Source organism: Gymnodraco acuticeps, unplaced genomic scaffold (assembly GCF_902827175.1).
Source record: "Gymnodraco acuticeps unplaced genomic scaffold, fGymAcu1.1, whole genome shotgun sequence".
Classification (NCBI taxonomy): Eukaryota; Metazoa; Chordata; class Actinopteri; order Perciformes; family Bathydraconidae; genus Gymnodraco; species Gymnodraco acuticeps.
Window position 1 is genome coordinate 241,916 of NW_022991228.1, and position 11,843 is coordinate 253,758.

At 43.2% G+C, this 11,843-nt stretch overlaps 1 protein-coding gene across 1 annotated transcript; it reads right to left on the reverse strand.

Annotated features, from left to right (window-relative positions):
• Positions 1 to 1,562: 1,562 nt before the first annotated feature.
• Positions 1,563 to 6,017, reverse strand: LOC117561819 (mucin-2-like). The gene is made up of 6 exons (XM_034239422.1): positions 5,832 to 6,017; positions 4,705 to 4,880; positions 3,869 to 3,948; positions 3,553 to 3,692; positions 2,359 to 3,449; positions 1,563 to 1,625 (listed from the first exon to the last, which is right to left on the reverse strand). Exons 1-6 carry the CDS (start codon positions 5,890 to 5,892, stop codon positions 1,563 to 1,565), a joined length of 1,611 nt encoding a protein of 536 aa, XP_034095313.1. The 5' UTR covers positions 5,893 to 6,017.
• Positions 6,018 to 11,843: the final 5,826 nt, after the last annotated feature.

The window sequence follows — 11,843 nt, forward strand, 5'->3', positions numbered from 1 at the left end:
GTCAGTGCATCACCAGCCATGAACCTCACCGCACGTCACTGATGTGCACACAGCCATTTATGCAACGTGCAATGTAAGATGATAGTCAAATGAAATATTGTCACGTTGCTTGATCATGTACAATATAACAATGTCCCTATTTATTAAGCCCTACATCACAATTTGATAAAGCGTGTAGGTTAGTTCAAACAGTCATTGAAACCCAGCCTTGGCCGCCCAGCAGAACTAACTTTGGAGCCTCACGATGCAAACGATGTTACTCGCGACATCTATTTATCACTATCAGATTACCATTGAAATGATAACGTTCATCAAAAATCACATTATAAACACAATTCTTCAGACATAATGTGTACCCCTCTTGGAGCTTTCGCCCCTCACTACCCTTCTCAATGCGCAAGTAAGACAGAATATACTGTGTCTGTATTAAAGTTGCTAAAGTCACTGATCATTAAAATCCAGAAGGGAATGGCCATGTACTGTACCTGGAATGCGATCAATATACTGTGCTTAGAAAAAAAAAATGAACTGGTCTACCTGCTGCTTGATGGCTGAGAGAATCTTAGGGATTTATACTATAGAAGCCTGTTTTGTTCTTCTTGGGTGGATCCCCCTGTTCAAAGAGAGGACCAAAAAGAGAGTCAATATCAATAACTTACACTCAAAGCACTTTTACAGTAGAAGTCAGCATTGCCTTTGGGAGCAGTTAGGGGTTCAGGACACTTCAACACGTTGACCTTCCAAGTGGTAAACCACTGCAGTACTTGTAGTACTTACCACAATGACAGGGGTTGGCACCGGTTTCTGTGTCACTGGGGTTTGAGGTGAGTATACAGGCAGAGGGTTTCGGGGATGGTTGTTCCCTTTCACTGTAATATGGATCCTCAGCACGGTCCATATGACCACTTTCCGTTCGCAGACAACACCATTGAACCAACTGAAAGAACGGAGCAACAAAACAGTTCAGATGATAGCTAGGAAACAACTTTATCAGAAAGCTATGTCCCAATTCATTTCCTCACAAGGCACGGTCTTGAAAGGAGTCCAAAGAGAATCCTGTGCCCCATACCAAATGTTGTAATGGTCTCACTCAGACAAATATTTGACCAGAATTCAGTGTTTTTAAGGATGCTGAAGGCCACAGAGGCTCCATAAATCCTTCAATTCTCTGCAAGAAAGGCTGCAGTTCTGTAATTTGTTCTGGTAATCTGGTTTATCTCAAGGGAATTATCATTCAAATCAACTTTGATCGGTCTTAAATTGCGTACTTATATGTATGCAAAGTATGGCAAAATGCAGTGTACTAAGATAACTCATAAAGGTCAAAGTTTAGTGTGGAACATTTCTCAACTCAACTCAACAATCGCCATCTTGGCTACGTAATGGAAGTTACGTGACTAGACCTGATTGTGGTTACTTCAGTAAACACTGCACTTTACAAATAAAATGAATACATGTGTTGGTTTTTTCACTATTAAATAATGTACCATTATACAGGTGTCAAAAATAATCTACAGTTATCTGTTTAGGGTAAATTAAGAATCACAAACAAACATTGCCAGCTAGTAAGCTAGGTAGCTGGCTAACAGCGCTATCGTCACTTCTGGTGAGGGCACAGCAACTATCTGCGATGTGAAACAACACTATACAGTTGAAGTGTTCACAGTGCAAGGCATGGCAATGTATTAAGGGAAGTATTTACAAAGCATTAATTTCATCTTTAGAGCTGCCATTGTTGAGCAGTGTTGCCAGGACTAGGAGATCAGAAGTGTTGGTGTTTATCGTAGGAGGTATATTTAATGGTTTTATTGAATCATGATGTACAATGCCAGGCAGAACCCTGGTACTCTCACATACAACTATGCAGCCATCCCAAGTGATGCAGCAGATCAATAGAAAGGTTCTATTTAATTAGAAGTTTATTTTTATTTGTTTACCTTTAGTGGTCCTTATAATGGGATAAGGCTTCTGATTAAATGTAACCAGGTTTACATTTGCATGGGTAAATCAAAGTTAACAAAATGAGAAGTAAGTGAAATGTTATAGAGCTTAGAAACAGAAATATTGAAATGAAAAAGCATATTGTATTAAAACTGCTTGATAGCTCACCAACATGATGAAGATGATTAACAGAAGCAACAGGATGACAGAGGCCAATACTAAAAGGGCAATACCCCATCCAGGTACAAAGTCACTGCTGTTCCCCCCTGGTGGCAGGGGATGGGTGGGCTTTCCAGTTGAAACACTGTGCGATTCTGTGTGTTTTCCAGCAGGAGAGGTTTCAGTTTGGCTTCCAGATGTTTTTGTCGGATCTCCAATTGTGGTAGTAGCAGATTTGACTGATGAAGCCGTACGTACATTGGACGTTGAAAATGTTGTAGTTGTATTAGGTTTTGGTGCAGTGATATTTGTAATAGTCATTGTTGTGGTGGTATTGGTCTTATTAGGTGTTGTGGGGGTGGTTGAAGGAGGTGGGTCTGTGGTTGTGGTAGTGGGTGCTGTGGTGGGGGTGGTTGAAGGAGGTGGGTCTGTGGTTGGGGTAGTGGGCGCTGTGGTGGGGGTGGTTGAAGGAGGTGGGTCTGTGGTTGTGGTAGTGAGTGCTGTGGTGGGGGTGGTTGAAGGAGGTGGGTCTGTGGTTGTGGTAGTGGGTGCTGTGGTGGGGGTTGTTGAAGGAGGTGGGTCTGTGGTTGTGGTAGTGGGTGCTGTTGTGGGGGTGGTTGAAGGAGGTGGGTCTGTGGTGGGGGTGGTTGAAGGAGGTGGGTCTGTGGTTGTGGTAGTGGGTGCTGTGGTGGGGCTTGTTGAAGGAGGCGGGTCTGTGGTTGTGGTAGTGGGTGCTGTGGTGGGGGTGGTTGGAGGAGGTGGGTCTGTGGTTGTGGTAGTGGATGGGTCTGTGGTGGTGGTATTAGGTGTTGTGGTTCTATTGGTGGTGGAAAGTGTTAAAGAGGGGCTCGTTGTAGTAGGTGTTGTAGTAGGTGGTGTTGTGGTGGTGGTAGTTGGTGTAGTTGTAGTTTGTGTGGTGGTGGTGGTGGTTGGTGTGGTGGTAGTTGCTGTAGTTGTAGTTTGTGTGGTGGTAGTTGGTGTGGTGGTAGTTGGTGTGGTTGTAGTTGGTATGGTGGTAGTTGCTGTGGTTGTAGTTGGTGTGGTTGTAGTTGGTGTAGTTGTAGTTGGTGTGGTGGTAGTTGGTGTGGTGGTAGTTGGTGTGGTTGTAGTTGGTGTGGTGGTAGTTGGTGTGGTGGTAGTTGTAGTAGGTGTTGTTGTAGAAGTTGTGGTAGTTGGTGTGGTTGTAGTTGGTGTGGTGGTAGTTGGTGTGGTGGTAGTTGTAGTAGGTGTTGTTGTAGAAGTTGTGGTAGTTGGTGTGGTTGTAGTTGGTGTGGTTGTAGTTGCTGTGCTGGTAGTTGGTGTAGTTGTAGTTTGTGTGGTGATAGTTTTTGGAGGCTTCATTTTGTCAACTACAGAAAAACAAGAGGTACACATGTAGAGTGCTTCTTTCAGAAACAACATGTACATCACAGAGGAGGAATTATTGGAATTATGTCCAAAACTTGTTTTTACCTGTTGTATAGCTCAAATTCAGTTTAAGAACTTGGGGTTGGATGGTGTTGAAAAGCTGAGTAAAGGTATACCAGACAATCTGCTTGTTTATTTGGTTGGTATTGAAGCTTATAACTGTGTTGGCAATCACTGATCCAGAGCTGTGAAAGAAAGTGTTGTAAAAATAACAATAATGGAAGTTATACACAACTATACATCCATTTGTGATATTGTTATAAGAGAATCATTACAAATATTTAAGGAAAAATTACTACATCTACTTGCATTTATATGCGAAAGTAGTTCTAAAATATATATATATATTATTCATTCATACCTGAAAGTCATTTCCTTAACTCCTTGATAGTGGAAATTTGAACATAAACCCCCATCTTTGCAGAAATAGATTTGATCTAACTGCAAAAGAGAAGGAAGGAAAATAAATATAGATCAACACATTATAGCTAAACTAGTTAAATACAGAGGTAATATTCACCTAGTAACATTTGTTGTTGCTTGTGTTTTCATTTGATGTCACAATAAAAATATGATTATTTGGTATAGATTAAACCATCCATTGAGTTATTAGCAAAAACAATATAAAAATCGATTAACAAATACATTGACATACAATTACATAAAATTATAGGTTGAGTATCTAGCAGCGGTATACAAAGTAATTCAAATTAACAACACCTACAACTGTGATAGACATAATCCAGTAAATATGGTTTACGAGTATTTGTGGTACTTACACTTAAGTAAGATTTTGACTTGAGTATTTTTACAATGTATCATTACTTTTACTTAAATAAAACATCTAAGTACTTCTTCCACTACCCTAACTTCTATGTAAAGGACACACTGTATATGCACTGAATGGATTTGATTGAGAAATGGTGCAATACGGGTAACATAATGCAGTACATCAAGTTTTTTATTTATTTATTACAAGTTCTTACAAAATGTATAAAGATATATTCTTCCAGTTCCTCATAGGGATGTCATTTGCTAACTATATTATATTTTTTAGATATTAAGATTTTACAGGTTCAGTTCATTTTGTGAGTGAGGAAGAAAATATTTATTTTAATTATTGAATAAGAGTTCAATATCAGCCTGAAAGCTAGCCGATTACATTTTAAAATGTGTTTAAATTGGTATTCATCCTACCAGGGTAGCGACTTCTCCATACATGGTGCGATAATTTTCAGTTGTGGTGTCGAGTAATGCGTTGGTGAAGTTCCTGTTGGTGATCTCTATTGGCAAATTGAAGGACGTGAGAGAAGTTTTCTGCTGCTCTTCTCTGGGAAATCCACGCAGGCCAAGAGACTGAGGAGCCAGAAGCCCTGCAGGATCAGTGGGACAAGTTCAACTCCAGAATGAAAGACATACCAGACCAGCACAAAAACATTGATGTTTCCAAGATCATTTGTCATTTCAGGGCATATGGTCACAGTTTTACCCCCTGCAAAACGTGGAAATGAAAGGCGGATTTTGAATTCAGCAATGTTTTATTTTTTTAATAAAAACATATTATTATTAAATATATAAGGACTCCTGTAGCTTTTCTCTATCTATTCTTCTGCCTATGACCTTATCTGTATATTCCAATTTCCATGTCCAATATTGTCTGAAAGTTGAACATGGCAAACTCAACAATGTGGAGAGAGGTGTAAATGGATTATTTAGAAATTATAATCAAAAATGTATATCAGTTTTAGAAATATTTGACTCCATCTGGATATCAAGCTGTTTCACATATCCCCCAGATGCTGAGAAAGAGAGATCCATTTATAACAGGGCAGTTATTTGAGCCTATGGGAGGGCAATCACTGAAATGTGACGTTAGGACCGAAGTTAAAGCAACTTTTAATGCCAACTAAGGAACTTAGAAGCCATTATAGAGAAATTCTCTCAGAGGAAAATAAAATTCCATGAGAACTTGACACCTCCATTGGCTTAGGATGATTGTGTGATGTGATTAAAACAGTCTCTAAATGGAACGTTCCAATGTGTTTTCTGAAGGCCTTAGAGACACTTAAATAATTCCAACATGTTTCTATTGTCCATATGATGTTGGCATTTAAACCCCCCCAAATCACCTGAACCTGTTCAAATAATCACCAAATGTTTACCTTGTAGATAACTGAACTTAAAACAATGGGCTCAATATGCAAGAGCAACAGTAAAGTCCTTTGAGAAGGCCAAATTCCTTTCGTTGATGAGTTGTAAATCATACAAATATTTCATTTATTTTCATTCTTCTGACCAAATATTGATGCATGATTATTTCTTACCTGAAGAAGCCATGGTGAGCAAACACAGAGCATTGATCCACAGCCGTCTCAGGTGCACCATGGTGAAAAATAGCCAGAAAACTTTAGTCCAGTAGTGATCTGGTGATCCGGTCACGCTTAACTACAATAATGGTGATGAAGTCTTCCTGTCAATCCTTTTATTGCTTCAGGGTGTGAATGGGCAGGGTTAGGCACGGCGGCCCACATTGAAAATGACTTAGGCCTCCCTTTGATGATCAAATCACTTAAACACAAAGTCCATTCTCCTGTCCTTTTGGATGAAGTACTTGATGGCGGGGTCATGCAGCTGATCCTTTGCCACTCCAATTTATCATTGTAACATGATAGAATTACGAACAAAGAATTACTAACAAAGCACTTATATACTAATAAAGGACTGGCTTATCTAAAGCCAGTTGAGTAGCACTTGAAATGATTTGGCTCTATGAAACCTGATGTACTTATATGATTCTGTTTTCTTCTAGTTCGTATCTTCTTGGTCGAATGCACTTATTGTAAGTCGCTTTGGATAAAAGTGTCAGCTAAATGCAATGTAACGTAATGTAACTCAATCTTGAAAATGACTCGGTTAATAATTTCGCAACGATGTCATCACTATCACTGACATGAGCCATCATGAACGAACTTATGCTAATCATAAATCTATCTCGATTCGAAAATTATAAAAGTAGGATAGACATGTGGATATTATCCGGCTGAACAAAACGTGCATTTATCTAACAGGTTCGTTTTCCACAGACCTTATTTCGAGCTATTTTCTGGGAGAAATCCCATTGCTTTTTTGTCGAGGGAATCCGAGCGCAGCTTACTTCAGGGTTTTAGGACGCGTCACTGCACCACTGTTGCTGTGTTTCACTTCGGTTAAATTGATTCCTTGCGTCCCTCACTTGCGTCGTTTCCCTGCGACTAATCCCTCCCACCAGGGAAGCATGGAGAGCATGGATGTATAATAAGAACTGGATACAGCGTGGGAGGCGGGGCCTCATTCATTCCTATGAGAATTGCTCATTAGCGCATGATGATAAAATGGCCCAACTTTTGAGAGAGTGAAACGTCACAGATTACCCGGCATGCCTGAGAAGTACCCGTATGTGCGCTCATAGAGCATGCACAACTTTAACCAAAATGCTCGTTCACATCAAGCACGTCAATTTGCGTACACATAGCAGCACCGTGCGTTCATGACAGCATGGTAATGGATTGTTATTATGATGGATTTGATATTAACGAGGCGGCAGTTAGCAGTTAGCAGCTAGCTAGTAATTATGCTAATGTAAACATCAATCGTTATGTACTTATATTACGCTGTAACAGTCTCCCTGCAGTCTCTGGATTTCCTTGCTCTCACTGAGACCTGGATTACTCCATCCAACACATCCACCCCAGCAGCTCTCTCCACTGCATATTCCTTCTCCCATACACCCAGACCCACTGGCAGAGGAGGTGGCACTGGTCTCCTGCTCTCTCCCAAATGGAGCTTTTCCCTCTTCAAGCTACCTAACTTCACTCCTTCCACCTTTGAATTCCATGCCGTTACAGTAACCCATCCTATACAGTTAACCATTGTTGTTCTCTACCGTCCACCAGGCGCCTTGGGGGACTTCTTGGAGGAATTAGATAATCTCCTCTCACACATCCCTGAAACTGGCCCTCCCGCTGTACTTCTCGGAGACTTCAACCTCCAGACAGGGAAGATAGACGAACTAACATCTCTGTTAACCGCCTTTGCTTTCTCACTGTCTCCTTCCCCACCAACTCATAAAGCTGGCAATGTCCTTGATCTCATATTCTCAAGGAACTGCGCTACTTCTAACCTCTCTGTAAACCCGCTCCACACATCCGATCACTTCTTCATTTCATTCTCTCTACCCCTTTCCAAACATAACAAACTAATCTCTTCTCATCCTGCACCTGTCCGCCGTAACCTTCGTTCCCTCTCCCCCTCTACCTTTGCCTTTGCCTCATCGGTGCTCTCAGCCCTCCCTTCATCTGACTCGTTCCAACTCCTGCCTCCAAACTCTGCTGCAGAAACTCTCCTCTCTACTCTCTCATCCTCTCTGGACTCTCTCTGTCCTCTCACATCTCGGCAGGCTCGTCAGTCCCCTCCTGCTCCCTGGCTGAATGACGCACTGTGTGCTAATAGAACCGTCCTTAGGGCAGCAGAGCGGAAACGGTGGAAATCCAAACACCGTGACGACCTCCTAACCTATCAGGCTCTCCTCTTTCTCTGCTTCGATCTCTCAGGCAAAAAGCACTTTCTTTCAAGATAAGATCCAATCTTCCTATTCCAATCCCAAAAAACTATTTTCCATCTTCTCCACCCTCTTGGACCCTCCCAAAGCCCCTCCCCCCTCCTCACTTCTGTCAAGCGACTTTGTTATCCACTTTGAAAAAAAGGTTGATGATATTCGCTCTTCTTTTTCTGACTCACCTTTACTCTCCGCTGGGTCACCAGACCCTCCTTCCACCCACACACTAACCTCTTTTTCCCCTCTCGCTCCAAGTGAGGTTCTTACCCTCATTACCTCTGCCCGCCCTACCACCTGTCCTCTGGACCCTATCCCTTCAAACCTCCTTCAGACTATCGCTCCTGATATTCTACCGTTTCTCTCCCATTTCATCAACACTTCTCTAACTTCTGGTCACTTTCCAAACAGTCTCAAGGAGGCAAGAGTAAACCCTCTCCTAAAGAAACCCACTCTCAACCCGTCTGAAGTTATAAACTACAGGCCTGTCTCTCTACTCCCGTTCCTGTCTAAAACACTTGAACGCGCTGTCTTTAAACAACTCTCCTGTTATCTCCATCAGAACAACCTTCTGGATCCGCACCAGTCTGGTTTCAAGGCAGGTCACTCCACAGAAACTGCTCTCATTGCTGTCACTGAGGAACTGCACACTGCCAAAGCAGCATCCCTCTCCTCTGTCATCATCCTGTTGGACCTGTCTGCTGCATTCAACACGGTGAACCATCAGATCCTCCTTCGCACTCTCCAAAAACTTGGAGTTTCAGGCTCTGCACTTTCTCCTCCTCACCTCATACCTCAAAGACCGTACCTACAGGGTAACTTGGCGAGGGTCTGAGTCCGACCCTTGTCAATTAACTACAGGGGTCCCTCAGGGCTCTGTTCTTGGTCCCCTCCTCTTCTCCCTGTACACAAACTCGCTCGGATCAGTCATTAGCCCGCATGGTTTTTCATACCACTGCTATGCTGACGACACCCAATTAATGATGTCCTTCCCCCGCTCAGAGACCCAGGTCGTCGCACACATCTCTGCTTGTCTAGCTGACATCTCTCAGTGGATGTCTGCTCATCACCTCAAGCTCAACCTTGACAAGACTGAGCTGCTTTTCCTTCCGGGAAAAGATTGTCCCACTCTTGACCTGACTATCAACATCGGCACCTGTGTTGTTTCCTCGACTCAGACTGCAAGGGATCTGGGTGTGATCCTAGATAACAACCTGTCCTTCACTGCAAATATCGCTGCTACAACCCGTTGCTGCAGATACACGCTTTACAACATCAGGAAGATACGTCCCCAGCTGACACAGAAAGCGACGCAGGTTCTGGTCCAGGCTCTCGTCATCTCACGCCTAGACTACTGCAACTCCCTCCTGGCTGGTCTACCTGCATGTGCCATCCGACCTCTGCAGCTCACCCAGAATGCAGCGGCTCGTCTGGTCTTCAACCTCCCTAAATTCTCCCACACCACTCCGCTCCTCCGCTCCCTGCACTGGCTTCCGGTAACTGCTAGAATCCACTTCAAGACAATGGTACTTGCTTACCATGCTGCGAATGGATCTGGCCCTTCGTACATCCGGGACATGGTTAAACCGTACACCCCAGCGCGTGCACTACGCTCTGCATCAGCCAAACGACTCACTGCGCCCTCGCTGCGAGGGGGACCCAAGTTCCCATCAGCAAAAACACGTGGGTTTGCTATCCTGGCTCCAAGATGGTGGAATGAGCTCCCCATTGACATCAGGACAGCAGATAGCTTGCACATCTTCCGGCGCAGACTGAAAACTCATCTCTTTCGACTCCACTTCGAGCGATAGATTTATTAACAAAGCACTTATATACTAATAAAGGACTGGCTTATCTAAAGCCAGTTGAGTAGCACTTGAAATGTTTGGCTCTATGAAACCTGATGTACTTATATGATTCTGTTTTCTTCAAGGTTGTGTCTTCCTGGTCGAATGTACTTAATGTAAGTCGCTTTGGATAAAAGCGTCAGCTAAATGTAATGTAATGTAAACATTTCCCTAGTATTTTCAGTTAAATATCGCTTTGTGGTTACCTCTTTTTGAACATTTTTGTGAACAGAAATAGAGCTCTCAAAGAAAACACAGGAATGATCAGAGAGTGCAACATCAGTCACCACAACCTTAGAGATATTCAGACCCTTTGAGATAATTAAGTCCAGAGTGTGCCCCTTATTGTGCGTGGGCTCCGTCACATGCTGAGTCAATAGTTATCAAGAACACAAAACAGTTCTTTAGCCCCTCTGTCCTGGGGGTTGTCAACATGGATGTTAAAATCACCAACAATGACTAGACGGTCAAAGTCAATACACACTATAGACAGCAGTTCAGTAAAGTCATCACAAAAGCTTGCACAGTATTTGGGTGGTCTATAGATATTTAGGAACAGAGCTCGAGAGGAGCATTTCAGCTGAAGGGCCACATATTCAAAAGAAGCAAAGTTCCCATAAGATGTCTTCCTGCATTGAATGGAATCATTGAACAGAATAGCAACTCCACCTCCTTTCTTATTTCTTATTCTTAAGTTTGTTAAACACACTATCAGTCAGGTTTTTTGTAACAAGCTGTGGCTGACATGGAATCACTGCTAAATTAGATAAACTCACACAAACGGTTGAGCGCTTCCTGTATCTAAGATGATTCACCGCTCTTAATCTATTACCTATCAACACAGATATCGGCAAAGCTAGAGGCAGGCAGGACCCCGGCATGTCCTTGAAAGAGTTGAGAGTGCCATACGCCCTTGAGCCTGGACCCAGCAAATATCAGTTTGCAGTGTTCTGTACACACACATCCCTATCAGGCTTTGAAGGGGAGGGAGGACCCACCACCCTGCTCCTCTCCTCATAGGAGGGCAGGGTGAGGGCTACACTATAGGAAGGGGGGTTTGGAAATGTGCTTCCATCTTCCTTGTATTGTTTTAGTTTGGATGATTGTGGTAGGCATGGTGATGAAGACGGGGGAGATGGTGCGCGTCCCTGCCTTAACCAGGCAGCCCATCTTGGTGACTGGAATCCATTCCTTGTCTTCGGTGATTTTGGTGGGCGTCGTTGAGGGACGGGGGGTAAAGGACATGCTGCCAACCCTGCGTTTCGCCTTCATGCGGTCATCGAACTCCAGGGGGGTGGGCGAGGGTGAAAGGGTGAGCGGAGAGTAGAGAGAGCTGGGGGATGAATGAAGAGTATCCTCAAAGGCGTTGGCAGGGGTGGCGACGGGCAGTGGAGACTCCTCCATTTGTGTCATAGGTCTCCCATAATCAGAACATTCTTTAGGCGGGTGCAGTGATACTTCTTCAGGGTTTTCTGAGCGATGTGTTGTGTCTTTCTCCTGTTTTGATTCCTCTTGTTGCTTGTCCTTGGCAGAGGGAACAGATTGATGATGCAGGCAGTTGAATATGTTAGAGATAAACAATTTCACTCCTGACTTGTTCAGGCAAACTCCATTTGCCTTATAAAGATGTCTGCGATCCCAGAAAAAGTTAAAGTTGTCAATAAAATGGACAGAATGGTCAGTACAGGCAGTTGAAAGCCAGGTGTTCAGTGCAAACAATCTGCTGAATCTCTCCACTCCTCTTCTGACTGGCGGTAGAGGGCCACTGATGAACACCTCTGCATTTAGAGAGCTGACAGTTTCCAACAGACATTTAAAGTCTTTTTTCAGCACTTCTGACTGTTGTTTCACAACATAATTTGTTCCAATATGTAGTACCACATTCTTCACAGTCGGAT

Bases quoted from the DNA above. Each gene is read 5' to 3' on its own strand.
- LOC117561819 (XM_034239422.1), bottom strand. From the start codon at position 5,892: ATGGTGCACCTGAGACGGCTGTGGATCAATGCTCTGTGTTTGCTCACC. The intron at 3,450-3,552 runs GTAAAAACAAGT...GTTTTTCTGTAG, and splicing joins GAATTTGAGCTATACAACAG to TTGACAAAATGAAGCCTCCA. The intron at 1,626-2,358 runs GTACGTACGGCT...TTCACATCGCAG, and splicing joins CAACATTTTCAACGTCCAAT to ATAGTTGCTGTGCCCTCACC.